Genomic DNA, 20,521 nt, shown 5'->3' on the forward strand with positions numbered 1-20,521 from the left:
CATGTATATAGGTATTTATTTATTAGCTGATAGATTTTCAGATACAGAATGTAAGGAAAATTCAAGGCCCCTGCTACCAGGTCCCTAAGTTGGTCCTAGACTTACTTCATCTTGGAAAATCCCTCCTATGCAGATGGAACACAAATTCTAAACTTCTCTACTAATTTCACCCTACCCCAAGCCTTTTCTAAAAATGGGAACACTGGCAACTATTTTATGCATTGAGACTAGGGAAGCAACAGCTAGACTGTTTTAGCTCCCACCTCCTTTGTGAGGAAGAGCATGACCTCTTCTAGAGGACTGGCGAGGAGGAGCATCAAACAGGAAGAGTTTTCCAGGCAAACCAAAAGTGAAGAAGGAGTAATAACTCCGGAGTAGTTGGGACTAGAAAATAATATGTGTCCCGGGGAAATCAGGTCAAGAAAAAGCTCCTTTGAAATGAGCAAGATCAGTCTCTTGGGATTCTGGTCAGGAAGCTGGGGGTTCCAGGTGTTGGTTCTTTGGCTTGTGTCTTGGGCATCCCCTTCAACCTTGCCCTTCCTGCCAGGTGATTTTCCTGTTGAAAAGACTGGACCCTCTTCTCTCACCAGTAGGGCCAGACCTACTCCCTAGGCTGGTGTTTGGGAGGGCTAACTTAACAATCACTGCAGAGAGGAGGAAGGGAGCGGGCCAGACCTCCTCGGCTGCTCAGCAAACCAACTATGTGTTTTGCCGTCTTCTACTCCCATTAGAAAGGTAAAGTAAAGGAGGCTGCCCAGCGCTACCAGTACGCCCTGAAGAAATTCCCTCGAGAAGGGTTTGGTGAGGACTTGAAAACCTTCCGGGAACTAAAGGTGTCTCTCCTCCTCAACCTCTCTCGATGTCGCAGGAAAATGAACGTAAGTCCCTCTCCTCCCAGCTGCTTCCTACAACCCTGGAAGCTGACCGTCCACGTCACTCACTGGCTCTTAACCAGGCCTCTGAAATCGTTCTCGGCCCCATTTGGAACTTGGTTGTCCTTCACAGAGCACTGACATTTGCAATTTGAAAGAAATCAAGTCTAAGTACAATCCGTATCTTAAACTGTAAAAAAGTTAATGCTGTGGGCACTTTTGGAGCTTTCTGAATTTTTAGTTCCCACTGAAAGTGATTGGAATGCCATCATCATCATCTCCTACCCCCAAGGCAGTTTTCTGATCTTTGGGAAAATGTGAGAGCAGTGGTCACTAGAATTCCAGCTGCAATTCGATATGAACTGTAGTCACTCCCTTCCTTTCTAGTAGACCCCTAGTCTCTTAAGGGCTGGAAAGAGAACTCAGGACCATGGACTTCAAGGTTTATTTCAAAGGCTGATCTTGAACTTTTCACTTCCTTCCTCATCTTTTTACGCCAGCATGCCATGTCCCTTCCTGTCACAGAGGGAATCTTAGAACTCCTTCTGGTCCTCTGTTACCTCCCAAATAGTCCTTGGTCCTTCTCGCCTGCCATGCAGAAACGGTGTCTGATGCCTTCAGCCACTGCTCCCGTGACACGCAGACATGCAGATGCTCCCAGGCCAAGAATCCTCTCTCGGAGACTGGGAATAGATGAGATCGTGTCAGGAACCTCTGATAATCCCCCGCCTGAGGTCTCACAGTTCCTCAGGAGCTAAAAGCAATCCACCCCAAAAAAGGATGCTGATGAGTAGAGAACCCAGCTGTGCAGAAGCGAGATTTCAGCTGCAGGGACAAGAGGTCTGCTTCAGTTCCAGAGAGGCTGTTTGTGCGTACGACCTTTGTAGCCTCCGTCTAAACCCTGGCAATGAGGAGAGCCGTGATGGCCCAGAGAGCACAGTTGCGGCCCGAAGAGGCGGAGCTGCCCCATGGTGTCGAGGAGACTGTGGACAGGGTAGCGGTTCCTGTGGGAAGGGGACGCCCCAGGGGAAGGCAGTGAGGCTCTTCTGTGAAACAGAACCAGACCTGCAGCACCCAGGGTCCCCCGGGGCTCCAGCCAGTGCGAATGAGGTAACGCTCAGGAGCCGCTCCCAGCCCACCGCCTTCTCTTGGCCTGAACAAATAATCTTAAAAGCATTCCGATCTTGCCAGAAACGATGATTGTTGAAAAGAGAAAAAAAAAATTAAAGATAAGATTGGAAACAGAGTAGCGATAGATGATGACTCCCATAGAATGAGCGCTCCCTCTCTAGCTCGACTTGCCCAGGAAGAGGTCGGCTCCCACGGCCGGCACTGGACGACGCTCCCGAGGCCTGTCTCCTTCGGTCCAAGAGGGCTCGTTACTTTTCCTGCTTAGTTTCCACCCATGCTCCAGGCCTTTGTTCTGCCTCTGGAATCACGCGTGTCACCAGCGGTCACTGTGCTGCCCTAAGGCTTGGACACCGAATGAAAGGAGAGAAAGAACACTCCTTTTAGCTTAGCATGGAAGGGTATCTTTAAAACTATGGCTCTGTGTCGCAGGTCCCTGTTCCCAGGGTTCTCAGATGAGGACAGATGAGACCATGCTCTTCTCGGGAGCCTCAGTGATCAAGAGATGATCTGTCACAAACCCCAGTCACAGCCAGGGCCCTCTCTTATTTTATTTTTGTTGTTGTTTTCAATGTTTTCTAAGTAAGGACCCAGTTAAGAGAAGGGAGAGGCCATTTACTGAGCATCTGCTCTGTGCTGGAAATGGTGTTGGGGCTTTCAAATGCATCCTCACACTTCATCCCACCTGTGAAGTAGGTGTGGATGAGAAGACACACCACCACCCCCTCCGAAGGGTTATGGGGTCGGCTGGAGGACTGAACCCAAGTCTGTCAGGCACCCTGACCCCAGGTAGTCTCCCTGGTCCATGTAGCTCTCCTCTCCACAGACCTCATCCCACTGGCCCTCCCTCGCCCCTTAGGAAGCAGAGGAATAGCGGGTGCGATGGGAGCTGGGGAGTAGGGTGAGGCCCCGTGTGAGGCACGTGTCTGTTTGCCTCATACACGCACGTGTGACAACGGGTCAGGTTTCCAACTTCAGGAGCTTCATTGGGTTCACATTTGGCTGCTGGCCTAGAAGGAACTTCATTAGAAAAGCAGAAGGAAGGCACATTAGAGTATTTTAATGCTCCTGGGCAGATAAATTCCCAGGACCTACTGCAGGGCCACTCAGGGCAAAGGCAGAAGCAACTCCCAGTCTGGGCCACGTGGCTAGAGCCGTGCCAGGCATGTCGAGAATCCCAGGTGTTCCATCCATAAATGTCAAAAGAAATGTACATATAATCTGTTTTATTCCCAAGTTGTCTATTTTTCATATCTCTTCAATGACTCATTTGCACACCTATTGTAATGACAGGATTTTGGAATGGCGGAGGAATTTGCTACTAAGGCCCTGGAGCTGAAACCGAAATCTTATGAAGCTTACTATGCAAGAGCAAGGGCAAAGCGCAGCAGCAGGTGAGGAGAGAGAGAGAGGGTGACGAGCAAGAGGTCTCTTCTCTGAAAATCTGGCCGAGCCAATGTAGGCCATCCTGGGGCGTATGTACCCAAATGTGTCTCTCCCTGAGGACGTTTAGGGACATGCTTTGGCGATGGCTTCCATAGCACAGAACTCCACTTGAGACTGGCAAATCTGCAGGGCTACAGAGATCTAGAACATTTTGCTTTGCGAGGAAAATGCCTTCATATTGCTGGAGAATGGCACCTTCTTTCAAGGAGCCTCTGCCATCTCTCAATCACTTTTTAACCCCTGGAGCAGACAACATAGACGCCAGTGACTTAAGAGGAGGTCGCTTAAGCAAAACATCCTCCTGGCCCTTTTAGAAGGAAAAGTAGGATGGGTCATTTATACCACAGGCTCTCCTTTTCTGGTAGACATTTGAGGAGTCCCTGGATTATTTAGTCTTCCTTCTGGAGTTCTCCTCAGGTCTGGTGGCATCAGATCTCCTCCTAACCCAAGTCACCACCACCAGCACCACCACAACCTCATGGAGACAGGAGGTCCCTGCTGCCAGGGTCGAGGGGGCCCAAGAAAAACTCCATCCCTCATGTCCATCTGCTGTGGCTTGGCCAAATGGGCAGAAAAGTCTCCAGAAAGACCTAGAACCTGCCATCACTGATCTTTGGATAACTTGTCACTGTCCTTGGTGCCTCCTGCCCAGTGTCCCACCCTTCTCCCAAACTCTTCCCTGGGAAAGAACTGCTTCACATTCACTGTTGTGGCCAGCGGGGGATATGGTCCTAAAAAACCAAACCCAGGTTAAATCTAGTGATGACAGGGGTGATAACATTAGTCTTAACTAGCTGGGGTAAGAAAGTCCTTAAAGAAGCTTAACTGTCAAATTCTCTTTATCCCCAGAGAATTCCTTCCCAACAAGGCCAGTTGCCCCTTTCCTGTGATTATTAATAGAGTGATTATTAATTAATAGAGTGATTATTAATAGAGTGATTAATAGGGTGATTAACAGAGAAGACAAAACTGTCTCTGAGAGTTCATGTCCTCATCTGTAAATTAGGATCTGAGTTGCCTAGTCAGTGAGCCTAAGACCTGCCCAGCTCTGATGTAGCCAAACAGAGGAGCGACAGTGCTATGGGGCGAAGGGGAGAAAAGGGCAGAAGTCGGGCTTCTTGCCTAGGATGGAACAGGCCTGAAATTTGGGGCCAAAATATTGAGAATATAAAGAAAAAATTATGCTGGATCAGCAAGATTTTTAAATATTGTAGTTACTGTTTTGTTCCTAAGCTAATTGACAGTGACCCTGTAAATGACAACCCCACCCAACCCACATACCGCCTGGTGTGCCTTTGGGCACTAAGAGAATCTTCCTGAAGGGCCTGGCTGGACTGACAAAATGGGGCCACTTCTCTGCTAATCCCAGAGAGGCCAGAAGGAAGACGGAGGCTAAACAGGCTAAGGAAGCATTCTGGGCTCTTCCAGAATGACAGCCTACCTGTTTCCTCCCTTACAAATCAAACAAAACCAACCCCCACCCCAGATTCCCACAGACGCTACCCCGCAGTTCTCTGCAGCAGTGACCGCGTTCTCAGCTCTTGGTGGTTCCTGTTGGTTCAGAATAACTCCAGTTCCTGTGTTTACATTTTGTCGAGCAGACAGTTTGCAGCAGCCTTAGAGGATCTGAACGAGGCCATCAAGCTCTGTCCAAACAACCGTGAGATCCAGAGACTCCTGCTGCGAGTGGAGGAGGAGTGCCGCCAGGTGCAGCCGCCGCCCCAGCAGCCGCCGCAGCCCCCGCTGCCTGAGGAGACGGAGCCCGAACCGCAGCACGAAGATCTCTACTCCGTCCAGGATATATTTGAGGAGGAGTACCTCGAACAGGATGTTGAAAACGTTTCCATTGGCCTCCAGACCGAGGCTCGGCCCAGTCAGGGGCTCCCGATAATCCAGAGCCCGCCGTCCTCCCCAGCCCATCGGGACTCAGCCTACATCTCCAGCTCACCACTCGGCTCGCATCAGGTCTTTGACTTCCGTTCCAGTAGTTCCGTAGGTTCTCCCACCAGACAGGGCTATCAGTCCACTTCCCCCGCTCTTTCTCCTACTCACCAGAACTCCCACTACAGGCCCAGCCCACCACACACCTCCCCGGCGCACCAGAGCGGGTCTTACCGCTTCAGCCCCCCGCCCATGGGAGGACAGGGCAAGGAATACCCAAGCCCTCCCCCTTCCCCCCTCCGTAGAGGCCCTCAGTATCGGGCCAGCCCTCCAGCTGAAAGCATGAGTGTCTACAGATCCCAGTCGGGCTCCCCCGTGCGCTATCAGCAAGACACAAATGTGAGTCAGCTTCCTGGCAGACCAAAATCTCCATTATCCAAAATGACCCAGCGGCCCTACCAGATGCCTCAGCTGCCTGTGGCGGTTCCCCAGCAAGGGCTCAGGCTACAGCCTGCCAAGGCCCAGATTGTGAGAAGCAACCAGCCCAGCTCAGCAGTTCATTCCAGCACCGTCATCTCCACAGGGGCCTATGGCCAAGTAGCCCACTCGATGGCTAGTAAGTACCAGTCTTCCCAAGGAGACATGGGAGTAAGTCAGAGCCGCTTGGTTTATCAAGGGTCAATTGGGGGGATAGTAGGAGATGGGAGACCCGTGCAGCATGTCCAGGCTAGCCTGAGTGCGGGCGCCATCTGTCAGCATGGAGGGTTGACCAAAGAAGACCTTCCGCAGCGACCTTCCTCGGCATACCGAGGCGGTATGAGATACAGCCAGACGCCGCAGATTGGACGTAGCCAGTCCGCATCCTACTACCCAGTCTGTCACTCAAAACTAGATCTGGAGCGTTCCTCCAGCCAGCTAGGTTCCCCTGATGTGTCGCATTTAATCAGAAGACCTATTAGTGTCAACCCCAACGAAATCAAGCCCCACCCACCAACTCCCAGGCCGCTGCTGCACTCCCAGAGCGTAGGCCTCCGCTTCTCTCCATCCAGCAATAGTATCTCATCAGCCTCCAACCTCACTCCAACCTTCCGGCCGTCTTCCTCGATTCAGCAAATGGAGATCCCACTGAAACCGGCATATGATAGGTCATGTGATGAGCTGTCACCAGTGTCTCCCACTCAGGGAGGTTATCCCAGCGAGCCCACCCGATCCAGGACCACACCATTCATGGGGATCATAGATAAAACAGCCCGGACTCAACAGTACCCCCACCTTCACCAGCAGAATCGGACCTGGGCCGTGTCATCCGTGGATACCGTTCTCAGTCCCACGTCTCCAGGCAACCTGCCTCAGCCTGAGTCCTTCAGTCCACCATCATCCATCAGCAACATTGCCTTTTATAACAAAACCAACAATGCACAGAATGGCCATTTGCTGGAGGACGATTATTACAGCCCCCATGGGATGCTGGCCAACGGGTCCCGCGGAGACCTCTTGGAGAGAGTCGGCCAGGCCTCCTCGTACCCCGATGTGAAGGTGGCTCGGACCCTCCCTGTGGCTCAGGCATACCAGGACAACCTGTACAGGCAGTTGTCCCGGGACTCTCGGCAAGGGCAGACATCCCCTATCAAACCAAAGAGACCATTTGTGGAGTCTAATGTTTAAAAGACGTTTGTTGGAGTGAGACCCATATGTTTTCACTGCACATTTTCAGGCTTGGTTTCCACATTTGAGGTAGTTCTCTGGCTTAATTTCTCATGTAGTTTCTGTGTGGTGTTCAGAGGTGGCAGCCCACATGCTGGAGTTCTTTGCATGCAGCCGACCGGGAAGCTGGCCTCCAGCGAGCCAGGACTTGAGTTCCTCCCGTCTGTGCCCCAGCCACAAGCTCTCTCCCTCTCTTCCGACGCCAACGAGGAGATTGTTGTGCCGTGTGCTTTAACCCAGGGAGATCAGACACACTGGTCAGCTTTTTCCAGGAGACAATCGCTTTCACTGATGTTCTTGTTGTGGGAATGTCTTTCTCCTTTTTTACAAAAATAAGGTGTTCTCGTTTGTTTTCTTCTAGGAACTTTAGAAAGAGTATGATGCCCCTTTGCCTTCGCATTCTTATCCAGTGTTATCCAAATAGCCAGCCCCAGTGCATTCTCGTGCCATGGTCTCCTCCCCTGGACTGCCAGCTCCCTGCAGTCATCAGGTCTAGAATGTTCATTTAGGTTATTGCTGGTCTTCCTAGGGGGGCAAAAGGATCCAGGAGAAAGAGAGGAAACAGGTCTATTAAATTGGAAGGGGGGAAAAAACCAATATAATTATTTGAAACATTTTATGAATATTTAGAAAACAACCAGCCCTTTAAATATTTTACTCAGCCAAGGAAATCGGATGAGAATCATGGGTATTATTAAATAATCTACTGAGAGGTATTCTCCAGGTTTTTAGCCAACCAGTAACTATTAAAAGTCTACTGATTTTCCAGGGGTGGTAGCAGGGGGGATCTACATAAATATATAGAAAAGAGAGGAAGAAAGACTGTTCTGGACTCTCAGTGAAAGGCTAGGGAAGATCTTTGTCTTGGAGAAGTCTGCGTTTTAGCTCCTGAGAGATCACTGAGCATCATACTCTACAAAAGCAAACTCTTGCTGAGGTTTGAGTGGTACCCTAATTCTGTTAGTGGGGTCTTCACTCAGAACCAGACTGTGTTCCACCGGCCCTCCTATTTCAGCCCACACGGTGTAGTGAAGAAATTGGTTCTCTGGGAAGCAAATTGAATTCTCTCGGGACCGTAACCTTATTCCTGAAATTTGCACCCAGGGTCATTGCATCCTGCACCAGACGCCGTCTGATTCCATTTTGAGATCTATAGTCCCATTATCTGTTACTTTAGGAATCGTTTCTTCTTTTCTTTTTTTTCAAGGTAGGAGTGTTTGGGGAGCAATCTTTGAAAACCAGAAACTGCAACATGTTTCAGGGAGAACACAGACCCCTTTCAGCCCTGGGTGGGGGCACGTGAGACAGACAGCAGGTCTTCTGACCCGGGTAGCCTGCACCCTTCCGTGTCTTGAGGTCGTTTGCTGACCTCTCCTTTGTGTGATTGAGGCCAGCATGAGGTGGACAGCAAGAACACGGAAACCAAAGCCTTAGTACAGGCCTGGTGCTGACGGCACGTCAACTCTGAAAACTTAAGAAACTGAAGCAAAAGCGAATCCGTTCTCTGTTATTAAGAATCATTCTGCTCTTGTTAGTAAAGGGCTATTGGAAGGGCAGTTTCCTGAACAAAAATCCAGATATGACCAGACCGGTTTGTAAGTGTCCTCTGAAAGTATCACTAAGACATGGGGAGCACGAAGTTGAGATCAGAAACATTTCTCTACTAATTTAGATTCTGCCAAATAGATGGGCCCCTCTGCCCCCAAGCCTGAAACAGGCCAGGACTTGTCTCTGTGCTAGCAGCAGACAGCTGGGCCATCTCAAGACCCAGACTCTTTCCTCTCTCTCTCTCTCTCTCTGATGCCCAGGGACTGTGTCCTACTCAGCTAGCCCAGGGTGGGCCCCAGCGTCTTGGCCCTTCCCTTCTCCCTCTTTCTCTCACTGAGAAGATGAAATGTCCAGCTGTGGCACCTGGACAGGTGCCTACAGCCAGGAGCCCAGCTCCCGCTTTGTCCAGGTCTCAGCCCTAGGGGGCTCTTTGCATCTCCTCCCTTCCTAAGCACCTCTCACCGAGGAGCTGCTGCGACATTCTGAACAATGTCTGCGTCTGTCAGAAAAGCGCCCCCGCTTATTCGGAACACCACACATGCAACCTCAGCTCTCCCGGGGAGCCAGCAGGTTCTGCATTTCACCAACACGCCCCTGATGCCGCTTGTCCCCAGGGTCTCTCTTGGTTTTCCTGGACAAACCAGAAATTTAGGGTCTATGCCTTATTGGGCAAAATACTTAAAACAGTCAAAATGCAGCCTCTTTGTTAGCCATTGTAAGAGGGAGTGAATATCACTGCTGGGTGCCAGTTGAGTTTGACTAGAAAATGCCAACTGGACCTTCCTGGGGGCAGGAGACCAGTTCTCCTTGTAGGCGGACTGCCCGTGCCCTGTTGCGCTACTTCACTGCCATGGGCCGGTCTTAGTACCGAGATGGCCTCTCCCCGGCAACACTTGCTGAATCGATGTCTGGCTTCCGGTGGGGGGAGTTTTGCAGATGGGCCTGGTAAGTTCCACTCACCCAATTCACATCACCCTGCAGTGGAGACAGTGGTAACAAACCTCAGCCTCTAGGTTTCTCACCAAATTGTACGTTTCATTCACCCAGAATTCTTGCACTAATGGGTTCCCATCACATCATGTCTATAAATGGGTGCACTTTACTGTTTGAATTTGTAACTCTGATAAATACTGGATATTTAAGTGTGCGTAATGTCTTCATTAGAAAATAGCAAAACCGCTCTTGTCTTTTAGTGTATCTTTCAAGGGAAAAAAAAAAAGGAAAAAAAGGAAAGAAATCAAGCAGTGGATCACAACATTTATAGCACAAGAAATAACTGTTGTATATAAGCATCAAAAAGATTAAGAATTTTTAAATACAAAAAAATATTTGCAGTGATTTTAAAGTGCTTTTCCAGCAATTTTCTTAGGGACTCCTGAGACGTGGTTACTTTATTTACTGGATCAGTAAGGCACACAATTAACAATTAAAAATTAATGTTTATTTACAAAGTAAAGGGAAAACCTGTGTAACATGAGAATTTGGCATGGACAAAATGGAGACCATTTTGTATCTGCTGTTGTATCTCGTCTGGGTTGCAGATGTGCACTATTAAATCCCCAAGTTAATAGAGCACAAACCCTTCTTGTTCCTCTCCCATGTGCCCCTCTTTCTAGATGTGTTTAACTTAAACTCGAAGGCTCAGGAAAATTCCACTAATTAGAATCATGTACAGTACCCCAGGTCGTTGTCCAGAGACACAAGTTTGCTAATTTAGTTAAGCCTGGATTATTAAAACACTTTTCCTAAATTATTGTAAACAGAACAGCCTAGAGAAAGGTATCCTTGGTCCTTATATTGTATAGTAGTTTATGAACCCCTCTCTAAATATTGGTATTTTTATATTCCAGAGATGTACCCAATAGAAAAATTAACCAGTATCTAATTTAATATCCATAAGTATTTTCCTTAGATTTTAGTCCTATACAGTGGGTTATGTGGACGTCACCTTGCTTCAACCATACTCTACCACTAGGTGTCACTGTGGCTCTGCACCAGGCTTGTCTGGTGGCAAAGAATGGCAGCAGGTTCCCCTGGAGGAGCCGCTCCCAGGGCGGCAGGCAGGCCCAGAGGGTTCAGGAAGGAGGGGACAGGCCTGCAGAGGGGTCTTCACGTATTTGTGCCCATTGTGGCGAGATAAGCTCTGAACACTACCCGCTTTGGACCTTCAGCCAGGCAGAGGATGGGAGAATTGACTAGAACTCCCTTGCTCTGGTGGATGGATGGGTATGAGAAAGCCTCCTTCACTTCCCGTGAGCATCCCTCTCAGTTCCTCTTGGCCTCCAACTTTTATAACTCCAGAGATGTCACAGTTGGCTGGTTTGATTCAAAAATTGTTATTTTTCTACTGCAGAAATGCCTTGGACAAAACCAGTTGCTCACTGAATCTTTGCCACAAAATGGAACAGGCTCCCCCGGGGGGCGAGGAGGGGGGGCAGGATGTTCCCCCCTCCCTGTCCTGGCCTCTCCCACCCTGTCTGTCCTTGGGCTGCCCACTTCTCAAGAAGCCAACTTGCAGAGGCAGCCTGCTGCTGCTTCCACACCGAGGCCCGTGCTGCCCAGTGCATGCACGTCGGGAGGTGTGGCTTTTTCTCCTTTTCCTCTAGGAATTCCAGACTGACCATCTACCATGACTAACAACAATGAACAAAGGGCTTAGGGGTAAGAGCTACCTACAAAGACGTGTCATGGAAACCTTCACCATGCAATGCCTTGAACTCCGCTCTGGCTGCTCCCCAGAAAAGGCGGCTGGCTGGGGGCCTGGACACAAGCACAACGGGAACGGTAGAGCCACTGTGCAGAGCTACTTGAATAATCACTGGGTCTTCATCAACTCCGTTTATAACACAGACCACTGAAGGGCTGAAGTGTTGGTAACCTGCATTTGGTGTCCAATGCCTCACAGCTGCTGAGCCGCCCTGAGATGCTTGTGGCCATGCGATGGCCACGGTCAGAGCTTTGAAAGTCAGTACCAAATGAATGCGTAATTGGACACCAAAAATCAAGTGTTACTTTCATGTTTCCTCACCCATATCATCTCACTTCTTCCTGCCGACTCTGATACTCTCCACGAAGCTGACCTGCCAGGTTTTAGCTGAACGCATCTAGATGCAGGCCGGCGTCACTCGTTTTTCAGACAGACCTACTCCGTGGAAAGGAAGGAGCCTAGCTGCTTTGTTTTTGTAGCACTTACTGGCTGGATTTTTCTTTTGCCTAATCACTAACCAGAACCAGAACCACTAACCTGGTTAGGGGGACTCCACTCCATCCCTTGGGTCCCCAGGACCAGACAGACTGTAAATTCTGGAAATTCAGTACTTGAATGTACCTGCCTTATTGTGTACCAGCTGACTGGAAAAAAAGAGTTAGAAATGCCGGCTCCAGATCTCTCCTTCATTCACAGGTTATTTTGGAAATCTTGTAAGTTACACTTCCTGTTCCAGTTTGTTTTTGTTTTTGTTTTTTCCTTTGGCTGATTCCTGCTGAGTGGGGCCAGTTCCTCATCGGGCTCAGGGCAGGTGCCATCCTCAGGCATGGCCTCCTTTCCATTTAGCGCAGCATATCCGTCTCTGTTCTGTCTCCTCCAAATCCAAGATGATTTTAATTAGTACAGACATGTACAGTCTACAATTAAAGAGTGATTTGTACTAATATGATTTTGATTCCTCCTCCTCTTTGCTGTCCTTTCAAGACACTTGCTGGAAAAAGCTTTAATGCACTTAGTTTTCCTTTAGGTTTTCTATGACTCAGATGTAAAGGACTTTCTCTGTACAGTATATTATCCAATGCATGTTTGTTCTCTCTCCCAATATATTGAACACCACACAGTTGTGAACTCGTGCAGTGGGGATGTCCCACACCCAACAGAGGCATCTAGCCCCCTGTGTATAAGGAAAGACCTTTTCCTTTGCTGTACTTGCTTGAGCAGTTGTATTGTCTGTACATGTGAGCTGTGTGAGATAGATGTGAAAAGTTAAATGAATGCATTTTCCTGCCCATGTGTACAGATCGCCATCCGTACAATGAACTGTATGTATGAAAGCAGATGTACTTATTTATAAAGGGTAACACTTGGAAAAACACGGTGTTGTGGTGCTTTCTCCTTCCGGTACCGTGCGCCTCCCAAGAGCTGCCTGGAGCTCGCCCTCCCCTCACGGTCCCACAGTGCTGAGGAGGGACCTCCCCCAGGTGAAGGCGGAGGCCAGATTCCTGGTGATCCGGTTGGTCTCCCGTGGGACACGCACAGTCACCCCTCCAGGCTCGAATTCATTCAGTGAGGTGACTGGGCACCCCCCCTCGGAGCTGGGGCAGTGCAGTAGGTATGTGACGGGCACTCAAGAGGTGTGGCTGAGGAAAGACAGTTCTGTGGGTCTGTTGGCGAAGGCTTGCCAGACTCACTGAGAGAGGGAGGCTTTTTCCTCAGTGGGTTCCTCTCCCGCCAAACCAAGGGAGCACTGAGGTGTCCTGTTTGATTTTAGTAGCTGAGGCTGCAGGCCCGAGGGGAGGGGAGGGAACAGCCCTAGCTAGAGATCCCCGAGCGAACTTGGTCAGAGCTGGAAGCCCACTGCTTCCACTGGCTTATTTTCTCGTCAGCAATCTGGCCAGAATTTCCCATTCTTACCAGCTAGAGAGCTAGGCGGCTGCATCGTAAGCGGAGAAGCTGCAGGTTTCCTGAAACCGGCTGGAGACTCTTGAGACCTTTTTTGAAAAAGCAGCCAGCCCGGAGTCCTGCAGCCTTTCCTCCTCGCTGGTACTGCTCTGTCTATGGCAGGGACGAGCAAGGAAGGAGACTGCTTCTTCTAGACGCCACATTGTGCTGAACAAACATCCCTGTTGTGCAATTACATCCATTTCCCCAAAACAGCCAGAGCCGGGGAAGCAGGAAAGCTCCAGGCATGCAGTTACCCCAGCCTGGATGCCAGAGTTACCTTCAAAGAGGACAGGAGAGGACTCTGGAAGGAACCACCTGCTTGGTCTGAAAACTTTGAGACCTCAAGGGGTTCCAAACCCAGTCAGGTGAGGGACACCCTGAGCCGGTGAAGGTAGGGGAGGCGTCTCCTTCACGTCTGGGATCATTTGAATATTTTCAAATACGGAGACCCTGGATCCAGAGGCGAACACAGAAGTCGGAGGTGACATGGGCCACTCACGGGGTCCAGGGGCTTCCGCCCTCACCCTGAGAGACAGCTGTGATCTTGACCGAGCCATTAGCTCGTGACATGTACCAAGCCATGTGCTTTGCATGCTTTTAAGCAAATGAAGCTTCACACAGAAGCCCTGATTCAGGAGACAGACTCCACAGACGCAGAAAGCAAAGACCTCTCAAGAATATGGAGAATAAAGTCAGTATCAGGAAGGATTCATGTAACCCGAGGATCACGCATCAGAGCACTTGCTGTAGGGCCCTGTTAGTGTTCTCAGTGACGTGCCCATCTGGAGCCCCCAGAGCGTCCCGGGTGAGGCCCCGCCCGACCTCACCGTAAACGCACCTCCTGCCTGGGCCTCGGGAATGGCTCTCAAGTAAAATCTCCACTTGTTCCCCAAGTTTTGCTCCTCCTCTGAAGGAATAAAGAGACGTATTTTTAAAAGGCAGAAAGTTACTGGGGGAGAACTTCTTGCCAAGGCCCTTATCGGGCTCCACCCTCCAGGCCACTTTCTCCAGGTTGAGAAAATGGTTTCTCCCCCACTGGGTCCACAGACCGAGAGGCCCCCGGGCCATCTCCGAGCCTGTGTCCTGACAGCACGCATCACTTTACCTTCTCTGCCCAGCCGGGGGATGTTCCGTTTGTCAAGCCCGGTAGAACTAACCTTGTACCCGACTCTTCTGGAAGCACCTTTTTGTCGCCACAGTAAATGAAGCTAGCAGGCCAGAGATCCGCTGTAGACATTTATTGAATCATCCATTGCACCACACTTCACTACACCACACTTCGAAGAAGACTGGCCACAGGCAAAGTGAAATAAACCACGTGGGGCGCTTTCAGGGGGCCTCCAGAATCATCCAACAGACACTTGGGCCAACTAACCAGTTTACAGGTTTTTACCAGAAATCTAAGGTTCCGTCTCTCTCTGGGGCGTCCTGGCAAGGGAGAGACACAATTGCACTTGGGTTTGTCCGAGGGGGCTTTCTCCACGTGAAAATCTCTGGCTGTAGGCCGCGTGCCAGGCGGGGGAAGAACAGACGGGACCCTGGTGCAGGCAGAGCGCGCCGTGTCACCGGCGCCCCGGCCAGCCAGGCCAGCTGCAGCAGGGAAGGGGGCTCGGAGGGGACTGGGCCGCCCTGCTGGGGAGGGCTCGGGACCACAGCCACCTGCTCGCTGAAGTGGCATCGCTGGAGGCAGGGCTCAAGGCCAGAATGGAGTGTTCGCAATCGGAGGGAGCACGAGAGGAGGCTGGCCCCTCTCTCGAAGGCAGCGCTGAGGCGAGAAAAAGGCAACCGTCAAAAGAACAGCGGTCAGGTTTGGAAAGCTCTTCGCATTTCTTCATTTACGTAACCGGTGTCTGTCTCAAACTGTGTCATGTTCCTCAAAGCTCAGAACAGGAGGAAAACAAGGAGAGAGCATTCACCGAGTCCAAGAAGCACAAGGTCAATGCTCTAATCATGTTCCTTCTAGGCTGAAGCCAAAGAGTGACTCGGCGGCACAGAGCACGTTAGGCAGCTGGGAGGACGCTCGATTCCGGCTCAGCCCCGACGGCTCAGCCCGGACTGCCCGCAGAGACGGGCGCAGCGGGGAGGAGGGCGCTCTCCTCCGCATAGAAGCCGGCGGCTCTGCCTTCCCTGGGAACAGGGCAGCGGCAGCAGCAGCAGCAGCAGCAGCTTTCAGCTTGAAAAAAAAAAAAAAAAAAAAAAAGATAGAAGCCCCGGGGCTGAGGTCAGAGTGAGAGCAGCGCCCAAGCCAGCTGCTAAGGGCGGGGAGCCTGGCGGCGGCCAGCACGCCCCAACCCTGGGGAGCTGAGCCCCAGCGCCAGCAGCCCAGCGCGCCTGCCCGGGGGCCATCTCGGCCTCCTCTCTCGGTGGCCCTCAGGCGCCAAGGACAGTTTGTCTCCAGCCTGGGCCCTGGCCCTCTCCCGGCAGAGCCGTCCTGGGGCTGAGGACTGGAAAGAAGAAGGCTGAGAGTGCAGCTGGGCCGAAGCCACATCTCCACAGCTTCCCAGGGGCCCGCCCCTCCCCTCTCCAGGGGACCCTTGCTCTGGACACCAGCATAGTTTATACATAATATCACCTGCGCCGCTGCCAGAGTCGGGGCCCATTCTCACCACGTGTTATTCAGACGGACGGGACTCTGGTCTGAATTCAGCGTTACACAAAGCAAGTCTCGGCCTTGCCAGGCCTGTCACTAAGCCCCAGTTTCTCCCACAGCTTTGTGCTCTCGGCAGCCCCTGGACTCGGCCCAGCATCCGCTCCTCAAGAGGAGAGCCACTCTGCGTCTTCTTGAAGGATCTGTGCTTTTGTAGCCAGGACCGACCACCCAAAACCCTACCCGAAGCGGCTCGAGTGGAGGGGGTGACGGTGACAACAGGGCCGGGGTCTGTGCGTGACTAACGGGACTCTAAAGCAGCAACAAGGAGGGAAAGCAGAGGAAGCCAAGCCCTACAGCCCACGACCGAGCGCCGCCCCCACGCGCCCGCCGCACTGGCCAGCCCTCCCCAGGAGCCGCCGAGCCAGAAGAGCGGCGACAGAGCGTGGGAAAGTCGCCTACCCAACCCCCCCCCACCCCGAACTGCGGCTGCCAGCCACAGCCAGGCCCTCTGTGCGGGACGAGGACAGGCCGTCACTGGGAGCCGGGGCTGTCGCCTTCTGTCAGCGTCTTGAAGTCCATGGAGAGGGCTTGTTCCTCCGCCTGGGGTGGCCGCTTCCAGTCAGAGCGAGTCAAGATGTAGAGCACGGTCACCCCGAAGCCGACCAGCAGCAAGCCCAGCACGTTGGCCAGGACACCCTCAGCCTCAAACGTGCTGTACTTGGCCCTGCGGGGTTAGGCGGAAGGGAGAAGCCCCCGAGGGGTCACTGTCGGGCCAAATGCCCTCCGCACCCAGAAACAGCAGTAAGATGGCCTGGTATCCCCCACCCCAGCCCCGCCCGTCCCCTCCCCTGGAGGAAAACCACTGCTTCTCTAACTCCGGGGAGAGCAGAGGGGAGGACGCTCACCCAAGTTTAAACAGCAGCGCCTCCTTCAGGCCCAGCAGGGCGGTGCCCACGGACAGGAGGAAGATGGCGGCGCCGAAGAAGACGTGCTGTGGGCGGTAGCGGCTCCGCAGGGAAAACGAAGCTCCAGGGAACAGGAAGAAGCTCAAGCCCACGAGCCACTGCAAGGACAGGCGGGGGCTGCCAGAGACCGAGCTGGCCATCCGTCTGACGGAGCCCGGGTCACACCGACAGGCAAGGAAGCAGAACCCCTGCGTCCACCCGTCGGGCTCCCTCCACCCTAAGAGCGTGGGTGCCACCGCAGAAAGCACCCGGGCGGAGGTCCCAGCCGCGCTGCCCCAGGCCTTGGCCACACAGATGTGCCACGTGCCTTGGCCACACAGACGTGCTCTGAGGCACCCTCGCCTGGGAAATCCTGGCTTTTGCACCCATTTCAGAGTCCCCAGGCAGCCGCCAGCGGTGCTAAAGCACCTCTTTCACTTTCAGGCACAGGGCCCGGAAGTGGGCCATGGTGGGACACCCGGGTCGTACCCCACCCCCACCCCCGCCCCTGTCGCCGTGGGCTGAAACCTCACCTGCACGAAGTAGAGAACCAACACGAGGAGGCCACACCAGCTGTGCAGGCTGTACAGGTCCGCGTAGCCCTTCTTCCGGTGGTAGTCGAACACTGCCACCATGCCTGGGCCAGAGAGAGAGGCCGCGTGAGGACAGGGCCGCCGGGGAGGTGACCCAAGGGAAACCCGACTCGCTGGCACTTCTGGGATCTGGTCCCGGCTCGGTGGCTGCCAGCACCCAGTGTCCCAGCCGGGGATGCCCGGAGGGGGGGGCGGAGGGCCGGGGAGGGGACCGTAACAGAATTGGAGTGGAGACCGGACGGATCAAGCAGCTACTTCCCCAAGTCCAAAGCAGAGATGGGAACAGGGGGCGCCTGTGCCCGGGAACTCACCCACCAGGGCGATGACGAGCGCGAAGACGTGCAGCAGCCCGTGCAGGACCTTGGTTGTGCGTTTGGCCTCATTCCTGAAGACCCGGTAAACCAGCAAGGCTTATGGGGAGTGAGAAAGGGACCATGAGGCCGGCCTGCCACCAGCACCAAGGAGACACCCCTTGGCTGGGGGAGGCGATCAGAATGAAGGGCTTGTCAAGGTCCTCCAGCCACAACCAAGGGGAGAGAAAACAAGGCTCCGTGGGGCCCGGCAGGGGTCCCCGGATGTGTGTCCCCAACACCCCTGCCACCATCACTTCCTTGTCAAGTGTGCTGTGTACTCCAGGCTGTGTGGTAGGGTCATCGCACAGTGATGCTGAGGTGTCACCAAGCTTCTGCATTCACCTCTTAGCTATGATGAATAGTCCAGGATGGAACCCTGAGCAGACACTCACTACCTTTACCAAGCACGCTCCCTAGACAGGGAGACAGGGAGCCCCCAGGTCTGAAGCTAACTCCCCACCCCGTCACTGCGCTGAGCCAGACAGACCCAGGTGACACAGGGAATGCCTCTGCCGAGCGGCTGCTGCTGGAGGAATGGCTGTCACCAGGACCACCTCTAGGGAGAATGGGTCAAACAGATCCAGACTTCTCCTTAGCAGAGGAGAAGGCCACAGAAGGCAAGCGGGAGCCAAGCACAGCTTCACTCCTTCAGAAAGGAACTTCAGCTCTGCCAAGTCCAACACCCACTCACACACACACACATGCACACAACACGCACACACTCAAACCCACCCTCTTTCTCCCGATATCAAACTGTCCCCACAGAAGCTGGCCTCAGCTCACAGCCCAAACCCTGGGCTTCCTGCTCTAAGCAGCACACACACCATTGGATGCTCCCATGGAAAGACCAGGACAAGTAGGAAAGAAGTTGCCACCCCCATACCTCAGGCCCCTGGATTTGGATGCCTGGTGTCCCCAGGCTCCAAGCCAGCTTCCTTCCTGTCTTTTGTGGAACAACCTCAGGACAAGAGTGTTTGTGCAAACAGCCTCTCTCAGGAGCGGCTCCTGGCGCACGGGCGGGACTCACCGTCTCCCTGCAGGAAGATCAGGCCTATGACCATGCAGAGCGGATGCACGTTAAACTGCAGGGCGCCCTCCCAGGCGATGCCACCCCTGTACAGACCGAGCCAAGCCCCCGTCGTGGCCACCACAGTCAGGCCCAGCAGCTGGGAGAAAGCCACGTAGTAAGGCAGTGCTCCGGGCGTGGCTGCCAGGCCGGCCCGACTGTCCATGCTGCGGCAGCTGCTGGAGGAGAAACAGACAGCTCAGAGCACCATACGCCACACCCTGGCCTCCCATGGCCAAGCCCAACGCCCCACACCCCCATCCCCCCTCCCCCAGGCCCCTGTGCTAAAGCCGGCCACCCCAAGTCTCTAGTGCGGTGGGCAGAGGTGCCCCGCGTCCCCGGAAACAGGCCAGATACCGGGTGAGAGAGGCCACGAGAGTGCAAGTGAAGGTCCCCCAAATTCGGGTGGGAGCAGGTGTAAAGCCTGCACCTGGCTTTACATTCGGTTTCACGAGGCCCTGGGTTTTCTCAGGGGCTTCACAGATGAGGGACAGAGAAGTGAGGAAATCCCTCGAACGAACGGGGTTCCTCACTGTTTGTCCCCCAGGTGTGTCCTAAGGCCATCGGGTGCATTCCCTACCCCAGTGTGCAAGCCTGCCGCCCGAGAGGAAGAGGAGTCCTGCCCTCCCCACAGCAGGCCCCTGCTTATAGCAGGGATGTGCTCGGACCCCGTTTTGCCCGACACACACGGGCAACGGGAGCAGCCACGCAGCCTGCTACCCCCGCGGCTGCCCCTTCCCCCCACCCGCCCTGCCCGGGGCAGGCCAATCCGCACTCCCGCTCACCTGACACTTCCAAAACTAAAGTCACCAGAAGTGAGCCCTACAGGGAACAGCACCTCGCCCTTCAGGGCTCCTGGTGTGTTTCATACACGTCACTCCGCTCCCGGTGAGCCTGTGTGAGGCCATAAGCAGGGAGTTACTGGCCCCATGCTACAGATGAGAAAATGGCAGTTCCAGGAGGTTTGGGGTGTGGGTGTGTGTGTGTGTGTGTGTAGAGCGCATTTCCTGGCTCCTCTGCCCAGTCCACCCCTCTGGTAGTCTCCTCCCCACCCACCCCACCCACCAGTTAGGATGGCCTTCCGCCTCCGTGCCAGCTTTTCACCCTGAATCAGTTGGTTCTCCTGACCCAGAGCCCAGCCCTGGCCCAGACACCCAGGAGGGAGAGGCAGCCTGGGCACGAACAAAGATGGCCTCCATCCCCCTTGCCTTGCCGCTGGGGTGTCCTGTGCCCACAGAAAGGTGCTCTCCCCCTCCCCAGTCCTGGCCTCGCCTAGCCCTGCTGGAAACATCCCAGAGAAAGAGAGCCGAGCAGAGACATGCCTAACAGGCTTCTGGGTCCCCTGCTCACAGCCAGCGTGAGCTCTTTCTCTACCCTGTACTGCACAAGAACTTGTGTCCAGGCGGCCTGGTCTTCTACGGCTACTGGGGAGGTTACCCCCAATTCTCTCTGCCATATCCGACAAATGTTGGCAACTTCACCATCAAAAAAAGTCAGGGGCAGTGGGGAGTGTTACTAATACACACTTCTTACAGTAAAATACAGATTAGCAAAAAAAAAGGGAAAAATTACAAGTAATCAGCATTTTCATGTGCGTCCTTACATCACTTCTTTCTAGAAATATATACATTATTTTATAGAAACAGAATCCTACTGATTTCTAACCTGTTTTAACTTCATAGTAGGTCATACTCATCTCTTCATGTCAAAGAAAATCCATCTGCTTTACGCCAGCATTTCAATGA

At 53.1% G+C, this 20,521-nt stretch overlaps 2 protein-coding genes across 2 annotated transcripts in view; one reads left to right on the forward strand and one right to left on the reverse strand.

The window, feature by feature from the left end:
- The window catches only part of TANC2 (tetratricopeptide repeat, ankyrin repeat and coiled-coil containing 2), a 372,574-nt gene extending 359,925 nt beyond the window's left edge, over window positions 1-12,649 (forward strand). The window contains exons 26-28 of the mRNA XM_080825462.1: window positions 732-878; window positions 3,294-3,394; window positions 5,048-12,649. Of these exons, the coding sequence (XP_080681588.1) occupies window positions 732-878; window positions 3,294-3,394; window positions 5,048-6,992 (2,193 nt within the window). The 3' untranslated portion in view covers window positions 6,993-12,649. The remainder of the gene's footprint in view (window positions 1-731; window positions 879-3,293; window positions 3,395-5,047) is intronic.
- Window positions 12,650-14,454: 1,805 nt separating this feature from the next.
- On the reverse strand, window positions 14,455-18,942 carry CYB561 (cytochrome b561; the record flags this gene model as incomplete). Its single annotated transcript, XM_080825463.1, has 5 exons — window positions 14,455-16,544; window positions 16,726-16,883; window positions 17,298-17,401; window positions 17,669-17,767; window positions 18,738-18,942. The coding sequence occupies 5 exons, from the start codon at window positions 18,940-18,942 to the stop codon at window positions 16,352-16,354; spliced, it is 759 nt and encodes a 252-aa protein (XP_080681589.1). The 3' UTR covers window positions 14,455-16,351.
- Window positions 18,943-20,521: the final 1,579 nt, after the last annotated feature.

The sequence above is a fragment of the Martes martes genome (genome assembly GCF_963455335.1).
Source record: "Martes martes genome assembly, chromosome: 16".
NCBI classification, from domain to species: Eukaryota; Metazoa; Chordata; class Mammalia; order Carnivora; family Mustelidae; genus Martes; species Martes martes.